The sequence below is a fragment of the Culex quinquefasciatus genome, chromosome 1 (assembly GCF_015732765.1).
Source record: "Culex quinquefasciatus strain JHB chromosome 1, VPISU_Cqui_1.0_pri_paternal, whole genome shotgun sequence".
NCBI lineage: Eukaryota > Metazoa > Arthropoda > Insecta > Diptera > Culicidae > Culex > Culex quinquefasciatus.
The window spans coordinates 100,786,481-100,807,125 of record NC_051861.1 but is presented as its reverse complement, the minus strand read 5'-3'; the positions used below and the strand labels follow the sequence as shown (position 1 = coordinate 100,807,125).

The 20,645-nt window shown below is 34.3% G+C and overlaps 1 protein-coding gene across 1 annotated transcript in view; it reads right to left on the bottom strand.

Annotated features, from left to right (window-relative positions):
* The window catches only part of LOC6052936, a 33,471-nt gene extending 13,285 nt beyond the window's left edge, over positions 1 to 20,186 (bottom strand). The window contains 3 exon segments of the mRNA XM_038266873.1: positions 10,181 to 10,272; positions 14,682 to 14,837; positions 20,034 to 20,186. Of these exon segments, the coding sequence (XP_038122801.1) occupies positions 10,181 to 10,272; positions 14,682 to 14,763 (174 nt within the window). The 5' untranslated portion in view covers positions 14,764 to 14,837; positions 20,034 to 20,186.
* Between the last annotated feature and the right edge of the window lie 459 nt (positions 20,187 to 20,645).

Here is a 20,645-nt window from a genome sequence, read left to right as displayed (position 1 = left end):
GAAATCATTTAAAAAATATAATTGCAGAAAATTTCACAAATGATTGATTTTTTTTGTCATTGAAAATCGAAACAATAGTTTCCGAGGTAGTTGAAATATAATTGCTTGTTAGATGACTCTAGAAAAACACATTTTTAACTAAATTAAAACTTGCTGTATGTAAGAAACCAGCAGTCTGAACAACAAAGTCATAAAGAGAAAATGTTAAGATTTTTTTTTCCAGCCTTTCGGAAATATTTTTGCAGGGGTCTTTTTAAATAATTGAAATATTATTTATATTTCAAACAATTTAACGTGAAAAATCTGTAACTTGCCTATAATTTCAAATTCTGACGTAAAGTTTACCAAAATCATAAAACCTAAAATATTTTATTGAAAATGTTTTATCGAGTTGATTCTTGATGAACATTCAGTGAATTGTTTCTATAAACTAAAAATTTCCGAAAGATTGTTTCAGGTAAAAAATCAAATCAGCAATTCCATTTGAAAAGGGCACAAACCTAAAAAAAAGTTCTCCAAATAGGTTCAAAAATTTTGTGGGGTTCCCTGGCCAAAATATTTAGACCTGTATTATTTTTTGTTTGGCCATTAGGGTGACCTACACCGTGCTAGGCTGGTCCCAAAATGGGCATTTTCGTCAGTTTTCGCAAAACCAAATTTTTCAAAAGCATAACTCCGCACCAACCGATTTTAGCTGTCTTAGATGGAAATGAAAGGTTAGTTGGCCTTTCAAGGAAAAATAACTTGAGGACCGAAAAAACTAGCAAAATCTTTGAAAAAGTCGTATGAAAACTTTAAATGGCTTTTTGACCGTGTCTGGGCCAAAGAGCCTATGTCTGAAAATATTTTTATCGGATTACTCGAATAATTTTACGTTACAAACTGGAGGTGTTCATTTACAGGATTCCGAGATATGATTGTTTTTGAATAAAAACTGGGTTTACGGCGCGCCGCGCACAGTAACGGAAAAATGACGTAAACGGGAAAAACTACTTTTTAATTAAAACTGAGATAACTTTAATATTTTATCGTTGACCTATACATGTTTGGGTATCAAAAGTTGCGTCTTTTAATTACGAAAATTTTGGTTTCCAAACATGTATAGGTCATCACTTTTTGCCGATTTCGTCATTTTTTCTCGATTCTGCGCGCGCCGAACACCTGGTTTTATTTTAAAAATCATATATCGGAATCCTGTAAATGAACACCTTTAGTTTTTGAGCATGTTACGTAAAATTGCTCGAGTAATCCGATAAAAATATTTTCAGACATAGGCTCTTTGGTCCAGACACGGTCAAAACGCCATTTAAAGTTTTCATACGACTTTTTCAAATATTTTGCTAGTTTTTTCGGTCCTCAAATTATTTTTCCTTGAAAAGCCAACTAAGGGAGCGTTCTTTTATTACGTAACGCAGTAGGGGGGGAGGGGGTCGGAGGCCGTGTTACACTACATACATTTTTTTAAAAAAATTGTATGGAAATTTTGTTACGAGGGGGGGGAGGGGGTCAAAACATCCCATTTTTTGAGTAACGTTATAAAAGAACGCTCCCTTAACCCCCTTTCATTTGCATCTAAGACAGCTAAAATCGGCTGATTTTATGAAAAAAATGGTTTTTGCGAAAATTCACGAAAATAGCAATTTTTGTGACCACCCTAGCACGGTACAGGTCACCCTAACGGTCAAACAAAAAAATACGGATCTAATTATTTTGGCGTGGCAACCCCAACAAAAATTTTGAGCCCGATCAGATAACTTTTTTTTCGGTTTGTGCCCTTTTCAAATGTTATTGCTATATATTCTTTTGCTGTTTTACGTATAAAAACAATGTTAAAAAAATGATTTGTTGTGAAATTTAAAAAGCTTCAAAGTATAATAGTAGGCTGAATTCATCCCACCTGTAAAGATCAATCGGACCGCACACTGGATTTACACACCAGAGATTGTCAGTTCGAATCCCACGGCGGACAACTCAAACTCTAGCAGTAAAGGACATTTAGACTATGTCAAACAAACAAATAATCTCGCACTTTTTCGTGTTTGACAGTTTGCCAGACTCGCAAGCAAAGCAAAATGTAAGCAGTCTGACGTTTCTGCAAACAAATGCAGGCAAAAACAAAGCAGGCAAACTGCCAAACTGTAAAAATGAAATTTGTTTGTTTGTCATAAATCCAATATGTCCTACCTCTTTTAGTGGCGTTGGCTATAACCACAGTCTGTGTTATAACTTCAACTTTATTGCAAAAATTTTGGATGAAACCTCGGATGAAACTGATTTTAAATACAAACTCAGTTTAATTGGTTGAAAGAAGCACCATGTTTCTCCATGAAGATTCAATTAAGTGCACAATATAGTTCAAAAAACACTCTCCCACCAGAATCCTTTGTCCCTTAAAGCCCATAAACAATACCTTCTCAAAAGGCAAAACACTTCCGTCAATTAGGCAACCACCCGTAAGCTGACAGCTGGGTGGCCACTAACGAGGTGTATCCTGCGCCACGATTTCTTTGTTTGAAACGTAACTGACTTAAGGTCTGCACACCGAGTGAGTGTGGGATTAACCTCTATAGGGCACCTCTTAAGACACTCGCAATCGCTGTCACATTTTATTCCCAAACAGTACCATTTTGCCATCATTCTGCTTCCCTCGGAAAATGCATCACAAGCATCTATCTACACATTTGCCGCCCCTAGGATGGCAAATTATTATTAACTCCGGCCGCGATGGGATGAGGAATGTGTTATTTTTAAAATACCAACCGGGAATGGCGGTGTGCATTCTGATCTGTGACGTTCACATTTCGGGACGACCATTAAGGGGACGCGTGGTGTTCCCTTTTTTAAATTTTTGCGAGCGACATTTACTTTTACGACCCATAATTTCGTGAGATGGGTTCACGTGCGAACGTTTTTTTACTTCTTCTTTTTCTTTTTGGCGACCAAATGAAGATGAAAGAAAAAGTAGACATCCTGACCACCATTGAACCACTAATTACCCCATTTTAACATCCTTAAAACACCCAAAACAAAGAGAAAAAAAATGACGCATGGTCGATTGATGACCCGACCTTGTCGATATTGTTGTTTATGTTATTTTTAACGTGCGTGCTTCTAATGTCGTAAACTTCCGTCACCCGTGTGATCGCTTCCTCTCACGAATGTCACGAGCGCGAAACTGACGAAAAGAAAAATGATCTTTTCAGTTGGGAAAGATCTTGAACCTGCTTGACTCCGGTTTGGTTTGGTTCACCGAAGTGCGATGAGCCACCTGTGCAAGTAAAGTCAGGGGACAATGAACGTAATTGTAACAGAGCGTTATAGGGTTATACAGAGAAACCTCTTTTTACGCGATGCGTTACGTTTTTATATATTTTTGATTTCTCTGGAACGACGCAACATTTTTGCAATCTTTTAAAAGCAGGTTTTGTTCAGATCTGCCAAACGCTTTTTGAAGCTTGCAAAAATATTGTATTGTTTTAGAGAAATCGACGAAACAAAAAGCGTAACGCCACCGCGTAAAAAGAGGTTTCTCTGGAATGGAGGCTAAATTTAGTTGCCTCCCCTTGTTGATGAAAAAGATTGCAAAAACACGATTTCAATACTGAGATTTCCAGCCAAAACCACAATACAGTCATCCCACATATTCAGAACACCCACAAAGTTGGAACACTTTTGTGGTAATTTGTCAATAGGATGCAAATTGCAACTTTTCTGTCGTCCCTGCTATTTTTAGGACCTTTTCGTGATATTTCACTAGAAAAAGTAGTACTTTTTAAACAAAAACTGCATTTCAAGACTATTTTTTCCAGAGCTGCAAAACACTGCCTTCAAATTGCCTGTTCCATAATTGTGGGATGTTATTGTGCCTTAACAGATATATTCACACAAAAAGTTATCAGACTATAAACATTATTAGCTTAAGTTTCATTGGTTCCAGAGTGTGAAGTCATTTTGTAGAAAATATGTACTACTCGAGAGAATCAAAGTTTGTTTACATCCGTAAGAAAAAAGTGTCTCGAGTTTGTGGATTTCAAAGGTCAATGTTTTTCTTTAAAAACTTGATATAAAACGTAAAAAAATACAGCTGGTCAATACATCAATCGAAAGATCACAAGAAAAGCTTTCACATGAAGGTAAAAGCGAATCATTATGTTCAATTTATCGATTGGCTATGATTGTTTGAACCGATTGTTAGGCCGATCTGTAAACTGTTCCGAATATGACTGTACTGCCGCTCGAAGCAAGTCCGTCCCATATGTAATTTCGTCAATTTTTAAGTAATGATATAGTTCGATTCGAAATCTTGTGACCTATCAGAAAAACCAATAAAATTTAGTACTTTGTTCCAGAAAACCGTAGAAAATTCCCTTTTTCGATAAATTCTAACACGTAAGCTTATGCGCGGGACAAATTTGAAGTGCGTTTTTTTCGGCTTGCTGTTTTTACATATGGGGTGGACTAGATTCGAGCGGCAGTGTATTACAAAAAAAAATATTCTGGGAAAATTTATTGATACTTTCATTGTAACTTGGATTTTGGCCGCAGTTATTTCTCGCACTATTGACAACAACATTTCAAGAAAACTAGGCAACCAACTTTTGTTTATTTACATTTTCAATCGCAGTTTCCACCAAACTGGACGTTTCGCACTTTTAAATTGCGATTGACAGCTGAAAAACGATCAGCAACCGCGGCTCGCTTTGACCTTTTTTGCGAATATTTAATTTTTCCAAGCTAGTTTGACAAGTCGCAATAGTGCGATCGATAGCAATAATTTAGTGCGAAGTCCAGGTTATATGTTTTAGTAGGCAAAAAATCCAACTTATGAGTTATTAAGTATGACGGACGTCGAGACGGACGTTTTGTTTTTGGCCAAGTTATGATTGTTTTTTAAAATGATGTTTTTTTGGTAAGTATTGAAAATGCACACACAATAAATAAAACAAAAAGTTTTTTAGATGGTAAATTGAATTCTGAATCGAAAATATTATTGTAATATTTTGATAATGTACAACGGTTTTGAGTTAAAGCTATTTTTAGGGTAAATTACTATTTTTTGTCCGCTTTGTAAGCGGATGATTCTGGGTTTGATTCCCATCTGCTGCAACCTTTCATCGGATGAGGAAGTAAAATGTCGGTCCTGGCCTTGGTTGTTGTTAGGCCGTTAAGTCATTCCAGGTGTAGAAGTCGTCTCCATGCCATAAGTACAAACAGCACACCAAACCAAGCCTACTCCGGGGGAATCGCTGGCGGTGGTTGGACTCGCAATCCAAAGGTCGTCAGTTCAAACACTGCGGTGGAAGGTTCCTTGGAGTAGAAAGAGGTTTGGGTGCTCTCCCCATTCAAGCCTTCGGACTCCTAGGTTCGAGCAGAAACATGCAATAGAGACCACAAAAGACCAGGGGGTCGTTAATGTGGATGGTTTGATTTTTGATTACTATTTTTTTATAAGAAAAATGTGTTCATTGTCAATTTCTCTAATGTTCGCTTTTTTGGACATTGTAGATCCGACCTTTGGTTGCTGTGATCAGAGCTGAAAATGTCAGGGGTCCTGACGCGAAAATCGGCGACGCAAACACGATTTTTTCAGATCCATTCACTGAACCGCAAAACCTTGACATAAGCAAACCCTACTCAGACGTGAGTGCCCTAGCTCACTGAGCAGCTGCTATGCGAGGCAGTAGTCGACCAACGCTCATTCGACGTTGCACGAACACACATAAAGAAACAAGTTTTTACCCAAAAAGTTGGTATTTATGCGTAGAAATGTATTTTTGAATATAAGTTATGGTTGTTTTAAGTGTTTTTCACAGTCTAGAACCACTCAATTGTTTAAAAATAGTCAAAATAGTGATTAGAGAGGATTTTACGAGTCAGTCATACGACATGAATTGAGTGAGTGTAGCTCATTTTTTCACGTCTCTCATTCTCCAGCAGCCGACCGGCACGAGTCAGGCGGCAGTGGTTGAACGGACACAGTAGGCTTACAGTCACATGCTAGCAGTGAACTGACATTTTGGTTTGCTTCATGTGTACGCTGGGTTGGAAACATTTTGCAGGCCTGGCTGTGATATGGCCTTACAAAGAATAAAAATTACCAAAAATTTTATTTTTTATGTTTTGACCAATGGATGATATCTTGAAACGATTGAAAAAATTCGATTAAAAAGTAAAACTAATGTTAAATTTTCGCAATCCCTTGAAAAACATTTTCTTTTATTGCGATTTTTATTTTAAAAGGGCTTAAATCATTGTTTTCCATACAAGTTTCAAAACAAAATTGTCAGCTGTCCAAACAAAAATGGTATCTAATATTCTAGAAGTTTTATCTTGTCAAGGGATAAAAAGATGCAGCTTTAGAGCTAGGACCCAGCAAGGACAAAACATGTAAATTCATTATTTTTTGAAAATTCGGAAAAAAGGTCAAACAAATTTTGACATGCATATGTAAAGAATTTTTTGTTTTTTTGTTTTTGTGCCTGAATTTTTTTTCTGACAGTTCAGAAAATTTAATTAAATTTGACTAAGAAACTTTGAAGATTGCACCTCTGGTTGTTGAAGTTCTGGTACAAGCAGAAAAAAATAAATAGAAAACATGAGATTTTCAAGTTATTTTTTTTTTTTTTTTTTTTTTATTTCCTTGGATGGCCCACCTCTTACCCATACACAGTTTTTGTAGCATGGAAGGATTACGAGCAGATATCTTTCGATAATTCTATCGTCTATTATTGAGAGTGTCCTTTGATCTAACTCTACTTCCGTGTATGCCCATCCGTTCCTCTCTTACTTCATCTCAAGGCGCTCTTACAAAATCCTGTGTAGAGTCCTTTTGTCTTTCACTCAGATTGCAGCTTCCATTTAGGGTATTGAGATCATTTGCTATCCCACACACATATGAGCACATAGGGTTAAAACCGCGCCCAGATTCGCGTTACTTTTGATCAAGCTTACATCATATGAGGCCCAAAGTGATCCCATGCGACATGTACCGATAATGTCGCATGGGATCACTTTGGGCCTCATATGATGTAAGCTTGATCAAAAGTAACGCGAATCTGGGCGCGGTTTTAACCCTATGTGCTCATATTATCATTCAACTTTCAAATCAACGTGATCGTGCTATCTTGTGAGCACTGTCCCAAAGTTGGGTTGAATTTGGTGTCCGGAGTCCCGAGTTATAATTAAAAATATTTACAAAGGTCGGGCTTGTACGTTAGCGTGGTTCACGGTTATATGAAAAAGACAAAAGTGTTCAATTTCGTTTGCATCAACCCGAATTTCAAAGTAGGGTAGGGTAGTCATCAATGAGACACTTTTGGTTTTCAACTTTTAACGGTTTTTCTAATTTTTTCATCAGCATGTTTTAATGAGCTTTTTTGTTGCATTTTCTTTCTTTTAGTGTGTTCTAGCATTGACCAAAATATGAGATCGATCCGACATCTACAGCCAGAGTTATTCAACTGTCTCATTGTAGACGCACTTGGCAGGAACAATGAGACAGCTGGGGAACAATGAGACACACTACGAAAATCAAGATTTTTCTAGTAAAACATCATGTTTTTGTATTGTTCCATTACAGGTGACTTGCCTTGAACATTTTAGGGCAATTTTGCCAACATGAAACTTTAATTAACAAAAGTTATACTAAAATGTATATAAATTTTGTAAAATCCGTAAATTTATACTTAATAACTTTGTATATTTTATTCAATGAAGTTAAAACTCTATAAATATGCCATAAATCACTTTCAATTCATGTTTTGAAAGATTTACATGGATTTTGAAATGTTTAATGAAGAAAAATCAAAGTGTCTCATTGTTACCCATGGGCTAAAATTAGTGGGGAACAATGAGACAGCCCTGGATTCTGGGTATATTCTTAATTTTGGTCAAACCTAATGAAAGGACATTGTAGCCCAACTCAATCCCTATAGAACGTCGAAAGAAATTTGAAGAAATATTAGTTTTGGTGTAAATGGCAGCCTACGAGCGAAAAAATATTTTATGTCCATAATTTACTTTTAGACCCCAGAATCAAACATTTATGAATAACTTTTCAAGGGAGCGTCCATAACCAAAACCACTATTATAGCAGACGTGTATCCAGTAGATACACCTTTTCCCCAAATATGAGCCTGATTGGTTGAAACTACGACTTGTGAGAGCCATTTTATCATTGTTCCCCGTGTCTCATTGATGACTACTCTACCCTACAATGACCCCAGAAGCTAGCCTGAAAATTTGAGCTTATTTGGTTATGGTTTAGTTGCTCCAGTTTTGATCTGAAGTTAGTATGGAACATTAATCAATTTACTATGGAGATTTGTAACTTTTTACATCTTCTTATAGAAAATTCTCCAAAATCCTTTCAAATTTTCCTATTCTTAAGTTTCTTATAGGTTTTGATCCGGGGAACAACTTAGTAGAACATCGCAAAGTGCTAGGAATTGTTCCCGAAAAGATTCAGGATGTTTTTTTGGAGTTTACTTTTTTCGGCAAAAATTCAAAACTGACTCAAAAAATTAATCTGTATCTTTTCGGGATCAATTCTTAGCGCTTTGCGATGTTCTACTAAGCTGTTCCCCGGATCAAAACCTATAAGAAATCTTTTAGATAGATAATATTTTATCGGGTAAAGGAAAACTTTCTAGAAGAAGAGTTAAAAAGTGAAAAATAAATCAATTAAATTTATTGAAATTCCATTCTAACTTCCGATCAAAACTGGAGCAACTAAACCTTAACCAAATAAGCTCAAATTTTCAGGGTAGCTTCTGGGGTCAAAGAACTTAAAAATTCCGGTTGATGCAAACGAAATTGAACACTTTTGTCTTTTTCATATATCCGTGAACCACCCTGTTGTACGTGTGTCAAACGCGTTCTGACTTGAAATCCCTTTGGCCAGTTGTCGCACTTACAGCAATTTTCAGGGTGTGTTAAGATAGCACGATAAGATCAAAACTTCTTCCATATGAAGAGTGACAACAATGCACGGAGTTTTTCCAGGTTTTGTTAAATATCTTAGGATTGAAACCGAGCTTTGGGGATCCGTGAATTTCAAAAGGCGAGGCATCGAAAGCTGCCAAAATGGCGTCCTAAACTAAATTTTGTCAAAAATCGACGTGCAACAAGATAAAACGATCAAATGCCGACGAAATGCCGATATTTCAGCAACTTTTGATCCGATATTCAATGTCAAATTGTGAAACCTTTGTGAAATTTTTGACCTTACCAAATTAAATTGTGTCAGAATTTTAAACTCAAGGCTAACTTTTGAAAAGGGTTTTAGATAAAAACTAGGCCCCTTTTAAACGAAAAAACACATTTTGTTTGTGGCGGATTTCAGCGACTAGATGATCAATCTTCAAAGTAATAAACACATTTATAGAAAATTTTCAGAGCGTTTCACTTGACTGTTTTGTATTATAAGTGTCACAATCTTACTCAAAGACACATATTGTTAACCATCTTGTTTTCCACAATCAAATCACCACGTGACAAGTATCATCTTTATTCTTGTTATTCTGGCTAACGGTCTATTTGGGTCCCCGATGAAACACACTTTGAACGCCCACTATTGCTGCTGCTGGCATCACTGCCAGCGGCTATTCCACTGTGATTTGAGAGAGTCATTTCCCCTAACGAACCTCTCTCTCTCTCTTCTACGCCGCGTGGGTAGCATTTACGTAAATACGTGCAATTTTCCCGAAATTCCTCCCGTTCTTGGTGGCGGGAAAATGACACTGGCTTGATTTGCATTCCGGAGGGTTGATTTTGATACGTTATAATTTGAACTGCAAATTCATGTCAAATGAACTCTACTTCAATTTGAAAAATCACAACATTTACTAAACATTGCCACGAACACCAATTTTTCCACGCAAAATTCCCCATCAATTAAACTCTGTCGTATTTTTATCCGGCAGCCAACCGTGTCGACAAAATGTTGCATGATTAATTGCCTGAAAACACCTAGGCTAGACGTTCAAATTTGCGTCGTTTTGGAGTTACACAGTGAAAAAAGGTACTGATTTCAACATTTTACTGTTGACGAAATTTAAATTTCGAAAAAAAACTTTTTGTTATAAATTCACACTTTCAATATGCAAATTACATTATTTTTTACATTTATTTTTTTCCGGAAAATTTCCCATTACCAAATTTTGCAGTTAAATTTACTTACCGGTGCGCAGCTGGTGATGCCCTGTGAGCCGAAGAAGTACTCCCGGCCAAACACGACGACCGCCGTGTGCCAAATTCCTTCGATTTGACGACCTGGAAAATTGAGAAAAAAAAAACCGGGAAACATTCGGTGAGACTTCAGAGCTGTGTGTGGGAACACGTTTGGGGCTTTTGCGTTGTATTAACTGCAGTTAGTACACGAACAGTATGGGTGGTCACTTTGGTTGGTCAAACAAAAATATAATTTCCTTGTTGTCTGAACGGCACGTGGACGGAGAGTTCAGGAATGATCTCGTTTGTAAACACGTTTATCGCAAAAAATGAAGCAAACTCAAATAATTTTTTTCAAACAACCTTGTTTTTATCTTTCAACTTTGAACAATTTTATTTTTGTAAGGTTTTACGTCTGTGATCCCCAATAGAATTATCAAAATTAATTTAAGTGAATGTTTGAGGTGACTTAAATTAAAACAAAAGAATGTTTTCAAAAAAATATCACTAAGGATTGTTTTCAATTTCAACGATTACTTTAAAAGCCTCAAACTGAATTCGACATTTGTAACGATATTTTTTAATAAAACAATGTTATTCAACTTCATAATTTCGAGGCAATGTCTCTACGAAAATCAAGCACAAAAGAAAACAGGTAAAATAAAATCATAAAAGATATCAAAACAAAGACAAAAAGATGTAAACTTTTGAACATTTTTACCAAGAATCATCGACACCATGACTCTAGTGGGTCATCTGTTTGTGAAAATTCACATCGCTCGAGGTCTTTGACAGTATGAGTGCATACAGTTGTCAAACACGTGCAAATAAGCGGTGGTGAATTTAAAATTGCCGTGGTGAGTTTCCCATCAATCAAATTGACCATTGAATTATTGACTTATTGATTTTTAAAGAAGTTTGTCTATGAAAAAATAATGATATTCTGATATTAAAGTTTAAAGTAAAATTTAGAAACGTTACGGAAAATTAAGCTTACAAAAATCCTGTAAAATTCTAAAAAAAAATCAGCTTTTACTACTTTACTTAAAGTAATTATTTTCTGGCTTGGAGTGCTGCATTTTTTCACAAAATTTATCCTCTTCACTAGTTCTTTGAAAACAAAGTTTTTCGTCTTTATTTCAAGGGACCATTTAAAAACCACCAGGACACTCCCGACGCCCCCTCGTGGACAAATCGATCCCCCGCCCCCCAAAGGTGTCCAAATGGTTTATGGATACTCCACAAACAGTTTTAAGAATACCATGAAATCTTAATGTAGCCCAAGTAATTATTCAATAATCATCTTAAAAATTGAATACCCCACACACTAAAACAAACCCAAACCAAAATTGAAATGGAATTCTGAAATTTTGTAAAAAAAAAACACAATGCTGAGATCAAATCATAAAATTAAAAAAGAACACATCACACCACACCTTGAAAACAATTTTTAATCAAAAAATCTACAAAAAAATAAATCAAATTACAGTCATGCCTTGGTTTTGCACTGCCCCGGTTTTGCACCGTTCAGCTGCCTCGGTTAAGCACGACCCAGTGCTTAACTGAAACACAGAGCTTATGGGATTTTGGCTATATGGGAGACATTGGCTTTAATCGTTTGAAAAATCATGCAAACATCAAAAAAATATAGTGTTTAGGAATGGGGATGATGTCAGTTATCCATTAAAATTATTATTTCATGAAAATTTTCACAAAAATACGTATTTTTCCTGTATTTCGAAGAATCCAAATATATATTGTTATTGCAATATGGGTATCAAATAATCAGGTTTTATTCATACATTTCGGATGTATTAACAACATTTTTAGAAAATACTCCAAATTTTCACAAAACTACGTTTTTTCGAAAAAAAGTACTCAAAATTTCAATTTTAACAATATGGGTATCAAACGATCGGGAGTTTTTCATAAATTTCGAATGTAATAACAACAATTTTAGAAAATACTCAAAATTTTTACAAAACTACGTATTTTCGAAAAAATAATCAAAATTTCCATTTTTACAATGTAGGTATCGAACGATCGGGAATTACTCAAAAATGTTGAATATAATAACAAAATTCTTTGAAAATACTCCAAATTTTCACAAAACTACGTATTTTCGAAAAAAATGCTCAAAATTTCCGTTTTTACAATTTCGAAAAAAATACTCAAAATTTCCGTTTTTACGAAGTGGATTTCAAACGATCGGGATTTTTTCATACATTTCGAATGTAATAACAATATTTTTTAAAATAATCAAAATTTTCCCAAAACTACGTATTTTTGTAAAACTTTTCAAAATTTCAGTTTTTAAATTATGGGTATCAAATAATCAAATCATTTTTTTTTTTTTCAAAAAACATAGTTTTGTGAAAATTTTGAGTATTTTCATTTTTTTATAACTTTTGAAATGTATGAAAAAATCCCGATTGTTTGATACCCATACATACATACATAGATTGTAAAAACGGAAATTTTGAGTATTTTTTTTCAAAAATACGTAGTTTTGTGAAAATTTTGAGTATTTTCAAAGAATATTGTTACAGTCAACTCTCTGGTTGTCAATATCCAAAGGACCGTCGAGGAAGAGAATCATCAGTTTACAGAACGATGCAAAATGAAGACTCGATTGAAAATATGTTTTTCTTGGTACCCAGCTATGGGAGAGAATCATGGCAACGTCCAGCAAACAAAAACAAACTAATGTCAAACACCCTTCAAAGCTTCGTTTCGTAAAGAAAAATGTCTATGCAAGCCATGAGATAGTGACAATATTGACAACCGGAAGAGATTTTTAAAGCAAACAGAATCCAAGGGACCGTCGAGGAAGAGATCCTTCAAGCAAGAGAGAATATCGAGGAATAAAATCAATCGAAGTATGCAGTTTGAAGGGACTGAAGAATTCATCGATAGATGGAGCAATATTGATATCGAGAAGATCGACAGCCAGAGAGTCGACTGTATTAAATTAGAATTGTATGAAAACATCCTGATCGTTTGATACTCACATTGTAAAAACGGAAATTTTGAGTATTTTTTTTCGAAAATACGTAGTTTTGTGAAAATTTGGAGTATTTAAAAAAAATGTTGTTATTACATTGGAAATGTATGAAAAATCCTAATTGTTTGAAATTAACATTGTAAAAACGGAAATTTTGAGTATTTTTTTCAACAATACGTAGTTTTGTGAAAATTTTGAGTATTTTCTAAAAATGTTGTTATTACATTCGAAATGTATGAAAAAATCCCGATCGTTTGATACCCATATTGTGAAAATTGAAATTTTGAGTATTTTTTTGAAAAGACGTAGTTTTGTGAAAATTTGGAATATACAAAAATGATGTATAAAAATTCAAAAATCTGTATCTTTTGAAGGAATTTTTTGATCGATTTGGTGTCTTGGGCAAAGTTTTAGGTATGGATATGGACTACACTGGAAACAAAATGATACACGGTAAAAAAATTTTGGTGATTTTTTATTTAACTTTTTTTCAGTAAAAATTGGTTTGCAAAAAAACACTATTTTTTTTTAATTTTTGTTTTAGAGGACATGAAATGCCAACTTTTCAGAAATTTCCAGGTTGTGCCAAAAATCTTTGACCGAGTTTTGAATTCTTAAATCAATACTGATTTTTTCAAAAAATTAAAAAATTGGTCGCAAAAATTTTTCAACCTCATTTTTCGATGTTAAATCAAATTTGCAATCAAAAACTACTGTAGTGAAATTTTGATAAAGTGCACCGTTTTCAAGTTAAATCCATTTTTAGGTGACTTTTTTAAAAATAGTCGCAGTTTTTCATTTTTTAAAATTAGTGCACATGTTTGCCCACCCTTGAAAAACATATTTTTGAAAAGCTGAGAAAATTCAATATTTTGCGCTTTTGAACTTTGTTGATACGATCCTTAGTTGCTGAGATATTGCCATGCAAAGGTTTAAAAACAGGAAAATTTATGTTTTCTAAATCCCACCCAAACAACACACCATTTTCTAATGTCGATATCTCAGCAACTAATGGTCCGATTTACAATGTTAAAATATGAAACATTCGTGAAATTTTCCGATCCTTTCGAAAATTTTGAGCTTGATCAGGAGTGGTTTATTTTCAATATGCGCTTTTTGTGTGAACATTGATTCAATAGATAAAATACAAATTAGAAGATATTTTTTAAACTACGAATGTAAATAAATTCATGATTTCGCGATAGAAAATAAACATTAATCAGAATTAGGAAAACTTAGACAAAACTCAGATTAAACTGATAAAGAGGACAGAGATCTCAAATTAATCTTTTTAGATTGTTAGTTAATCTCGCTTAAATGTTTAAACTGGGTAAAAGAAATTTGAACAAAAACTATCTCTTCAGAATGGCCTGGACCAAACTTTACATAATCACAACCAAAAAAGCCAGCACCATTCTGCACCTGATGCATGTTTATGTTTTGCACTTTATGTCCTCGGGCAAATGTTCAAATTTAGCTCAACGCCGTCCGTTGGGATCCAACTTACCTAGCAGCATCTGAGACATCATTGCGGCCATACCCTGGGTCAAGTCGTAGATGTACAACACAACTTCGCTGCTCTCATCCATTTTTGCTTCTTTTTTTTAATTTTTGTTTTGTTTCGTCTGCAATTCACCGCGTTCTCTTCTTCACGTTTCAATGGCTAATAATTCACGATAATGTAACACAATGTCGGGGCGACGAAAAAATCACAGTTTTTTTCACGGATTATATCACTTTCGTCGCCGCTTCAGGCTGAGTCACGCCGCCGGTGATCTTTGTACCACTCTGATTCAGCAGATTATCGCGATTTGCGAATTGGAAATGTTTCTATCTCAATTTCAATCAGAATTTTTCCCTCGCCACGTCCTGATTGCTCAAACGAACCCAACTGACTAAACGCTCTCCTCCTTCTAGTAACATGAACTTAGTCTCATTTCTTGCGCCAAAAGTGCAGCCGTTTATGCCGTGTCTCTTGCTTCATTCACGGACAACAAGAATACTGAACTCTGGCTCACCAAGTTTTCTCACACGAGGACGCGGCACCTGGGGCCACAACACTGCTCAAATAATTCTCGCGGAAAATTCATCTGGCTTGGGCGGAAAACTCGGGAGAAAATTTACTGATGAGCCGAAGGGGGGCGCCAACCGTTTTTTGCTAATTACGGCGCCAACGGCTGCTTAACCGTGATTTTGAAAGGGGCTAAACAAGGCCAAATATTAGGAAAATCGTGACCTTTGACAAAACCAATGCTAACTTGATCATTGACCAAAAAAATAATAATTTGGAAATGTAATAATCAACTAAAAAAACTAAATTAATAATAAAACATAATTTTATAAAGTGTGGTAACCAACCCTATTCTGTCAACCGGCTTAGAGAGAGAGCGAGAGAATGTTTGGCCCAAGGTGCGGTCAGCATAAAAAAGACATATTTTTACTCTCACAGTCTACTAGCAGCGACTAGCGTAGCTTCTCCATCAGCTTGGTGAATTTTAAGGTATGTTTATGAAATCTTTTTTTTTTTTAATCACAATTTTGCTTTTTATTAAGACAGTCACTTCGACTGACAGATATTAGAGTTGAACTGACATTCCGTTATTTCAACTAATATCATGGTGAAAGTTCTTGTGAAGACCAAAAATAGATATGTGATAAAAATAGACATATTTCCCCCAAGTGATTACGTTATTTCGTACTTTGTCGTTATGTGTACAAATGCTTTTCAACATAATTACCGTAATATTTTCAAATGGAAGTGAGTATTTGAAATCTGACAACACCGTCAAAAGTTATAAGTAAATCAAAACAATTTTGTAGCGGTCAAAACGAGTTTGTATACAAAGTGTGTATCCTGTTCACGTCAGTGAATTTCATATTTTAACATTGTAAATCGGACCATTAGATGCTGAGATATCGACATTAGAAAATGGTGGATTGTTTGGGTGAAACTTTGAAAACCTCAATTTTCCTGTTTTAATATCTTTGCATGGCAATATCTAATTTAAAAAATTAATAACTGCGACTATTTTCAAAAAAAAAATACCTAAAAATGGCTATAACCTAAAGACGATGCACTTTATCAAAATTTCACATAAGTACTTTTTAATTGCAAATTCGATTTTACATCAAAAATGAAGTTGAAAACTTTTTGCGACCAAAATTTCGATTTTTTGAAAAAATCAGTATTGATTCAAAAGTTTATAACTCGGTCGAAGATTTTTTGAACATTCTGGAAATTTCTGAAACGTTGGCATTTTATGTATAATAAAAATAGTGATTTTTGCAAATCAAGTTTTAGTAACAAAAAGCGAAATTAAAAATCACCAAAAAATATTATCTACAACTTTGCCGGATCGATCAAAAAATTCCTTCAAAAGATACTGATTTTTAATTTTTATATACACTCAAACCCCGATGGTTTGACACCAACTGTTGTCAAACGAACGGGGTCACGTTTTAGTTTGACACCCCTTTTACACGAAGTTCACACACACTACCAAACGTTTGTTTTGATAGTGTGCGTGAGCGCTGTGTAAAAAGTGACAGTTCGTCACTTTTTAGTTTGACTTTGACCAACCAACGGGGTACAAACTAAAAAAGTGTCAAACGAAACAGTGACCAACCACCGGGGGTTGAGTGTATTATTTTTGTATGGACGGCTGCCAAATTTGTATGGAAAATTATATGGAAAAACTAATGAAGCTAAATGGATTCTTTGGGTATACCGAAGGCACCAAAAAAGTTTAATCCGGCAATTTTGTCAACTGAAACTTCAACTAGAGCAATTCTCTACGAAATCAGTATTATTTTTTTTTTATTTTTTTGTATTTTTTAATCCGACTGAAACTTTTTTGGTGCCTTCGGTTTGCCCAAAGAAGCCATTTTGCATCATTAGTTTATTCATTTAATTTTCCATACAAATTTGGCAGCTGGTCATACAAAAACGATGTATGAAAATTCAAAAATCTGTATCTTTTGAATGAATTTTTTAACCGATTTGTTGTTTTGGGCAAAACTGTAGGTATAGATACGGACTACACTGAAAAAAATAAAACACGGTAAAAAATAGGTGATTTTTTATTTAACTCTTTGTCACTCAAACTTGATCAAACTTGACTTGATCAAATGCCAACATTTCAGAAATTTCCAGGTTGTGCAAAAAATCTTTGACCGAGTTATAATTTTTTTAATCAATACTGATTTCTTAAAAAAAATCAAAATATTGGTCGCAAAAAATTTTCAACTTCATTTTTGTTGTAAAATCAAATTTGCAATCAAAAAGTACTGGAAGTGAAATTTTGGTAAGAGGCACCGTTTTCAAGTTAAAGCCATTCTTAGGTAACTTTTTAGAAAATAGTCGCAGTTTTTTCATGTTTTTAAATTAGTACACATTTTTGCACACTTTTGAAAAAAATATTTTTGAGTAGCTGAAAAAATTCTCTAAGTTGCTGAGATATTGCCATGCAAAGCTTTAAAAACATGAAAATTTATGTTATCTAAGTCTTACCCAAACAACCCATCATTTTCTAACGTCGATACCTCAGCAACCAATGGTCCGATTTACAATATTAAAATATGAAACATTCGTGAAATTTTCCGATCTTTTCGAAAACAATATTTCCAAATTTTTAAATCGAAACTAACATTTCAAAAGGGCCAAATATTCAATGTTACGCCCTTTTAAAATATTAGTCTTGGTTCAAAAATTTTGAATGTATTTTTTTCGAAAAGATCGGAAAATTTCACGAATTTTTCATATTTTAACATTGTAAATCGGACCTATAGTTGCTGAGATATCGACTGAGAAAATATTTTTTCAAAAGTGGGCAAACATGTGCACTGATTTAAAAAAATTAAAAACTGCTACAATTTTCATAAAAGTTACCTAAGAATTGCTTTAACTTGAAAACGGTGCACTTTATCAAAATTTCACTATGGTACTTTTTGATTGCAAATTCAAATTTACATCGAAAAATTCAGTTAAAAATTTCGATTTTCCAAAAAAATCTGGATTGATTCCAAAATTTATAACTCGGTCAAAGATTTTTGCACAACCTGGAAATTTCAGAATAGTTGGCATTTTATGGCCCATAAAACATATATACAAAATAAAAATAGTGATTTTTTGCAAATCAAGTTTTAATAACAAAAAGCTAAATTTTAAATCACAAAAAAATACCATGTATCATTTTTTTTCGGTGTAGTCCTTATCAATTCCTACAATTTTTCCGAAGTCACCAAATCGATCAAAAAATTCCTTCCAAAGATTAAATTTTAGTATTTTTATAAATCATTTTTGTATGGACGGTTGCCATTTTTTCACAAAAGCTTATTTTCCCAATATCTGTTTATTTTTTGAAATTTTTATGTGTTTTAGGGGACAAAAACTACTCACTTTAAAGTCATAGAGAAATATCGTCAAATATTTTGCTGTGTGATATAGTGATTTCTGGGAAAAAAAATTCATACATATGTACAATCTTTTGACCTAATTTTTTTAATTAATCAGATATTTTCATAAATTGTTTCGTTTTCAAGGTATAGTCACTGTAAATTCGATTTCAGCGTAATATTTGAAGTTAGAGCGTCCAATTTCCCGTCCCGGGAAAAAATTCCGGGTATTTCCTGAAAAAAAAAATATTTCCCGTTTCCCGGGAAATTTCTAAACTTCCCAGGAATTCCCGAAATTCAAGCGGAAATATACATTTTCCTAAATTTTTGGAACTATTTTTTGAAATTGCTCTGAAAAAATAATAAATGAACAAACTCAACAAGATTTTGTTCAATTAAATGTACTGTTCGGTTTATATATAATTACGCTCTGTTTGAAGTTATTCAATTTTTAAAAAAAGTTTGTGACCATTTCTGATTTTTTCTAAGGTTCAGAAAATTTGCTATAAAGGCAGCAGTCTATCGTGCTTTTTGAAAAAAAGCTAACACTCACTGTCAGCAGAACAGACTGCTTCGTAACAAATCCACACTGGCTCATAGTGTCCGAAAATATGGGCTTTTATGTACAAATTTTATGTACAACGGTAAAAAACACGATTAAAAAACATTTCTGATCACTTTTTTGACAAGACAACATCTTAAGATGGGTCAACTATGGTCCCCTTGGAACGAGCTGTCAAGTAGGATGCTTTCTGTCAAGAAGGGCTTCGATTTTTTTTTGAATCGATAAAAAAATCATTTTAGATCCTATGCGGTCGTACAAAGGGTTATTGTATTCAGAAAAATAATCTTCAACGTTGTAAACAATAATACTACCAATTTAAGCTTAATTTTGGGACCCAATTGGTTTCTTTGATTGAAATTTACGCTGAAAAAAAAGCTCACCTTAAAGGATAACATTTTACGGAATTCCTCTTTTTATGTAATTTTACCTGTACTTATGACAAAATACATAAAAAAAATACACCCACGTTTTCGATTTTGAGTCGACGTTTTCGATTTTGAGTCGAACCACACACATCAGGGTGGGTCTACGACGATTTTACTGAAAAAGTTCATTTCTAGAGCCGAATTGTAGGGCTTCTTGAGATCTGATCTGATTTTTAATATTTAATACCGTAACGTGATGTTGATGATGTTTATTATTGGTTGAAATAGTAGAGTTTTCCTTCATTAAATGCATGACTGAGACAATTTGTTAGGTTCTCCGACCACGTATTAATAAATCTGCTGAATCAATGGTATCATATTCACCCTTTTGCTGACTCATGACATGTGGTTATGAAATCCGTGGGTTTATTTATTTAATCAATGTTTTTAACCCTTTTGACAAGCCTTGTACACAAAATATTCCTTATGAATAATGCTAAATTTGGACTGAGATTCGTAGTTAAAAAAATATTACATCAAAACTTCCGCACCACTTTCAGAACTTTAAAAACGCGAACCGAAACACCTTGACCATAGACACTGACTGACTCAAGGTCCCCCACTGCAAGGTGGTAGGAATGTTTTGGAAGAGTTTATTTCGCTTGTTATTATTCCAGCGCTCCAGTGTTTTGCTGTTTCATGTTTTCTTGACAGCTGATGCTCCTTAAAAATCATCGCAGCAGTATGACAGTCATTGCACTCCTGACACTTTTGCTGCATGGGTCTTTCTATGAATCTGTGTAACGGACGGACGGACGCAGCCAGTATTGTTACCATAGCGGTGAGGTTTGTTTCGGTTGGAAGTTGGACGAATAGAGAGAATAACTATTGTTTAATCATGTGCTTTGTAATGTTTTGTAAGTTAGATTTTTAGTTAGTAACTTATTAGCACAAAAAAATACTTTCGTGTACTAAGTGTGTTGTTTCGAAAAGTTCCTTATTGTGTGCAAACCTAAGAGGTAAGTTGCATCTTTTTTCAGTAAATGTAAACAGAGATGTTTTGTCGACGTTGTGTTGTTGTAACTGTAATTATGAGTTTACTCAACGAAATCTTGCTTGTTTACAGTGTATTCCAAGGCAAGGAAGC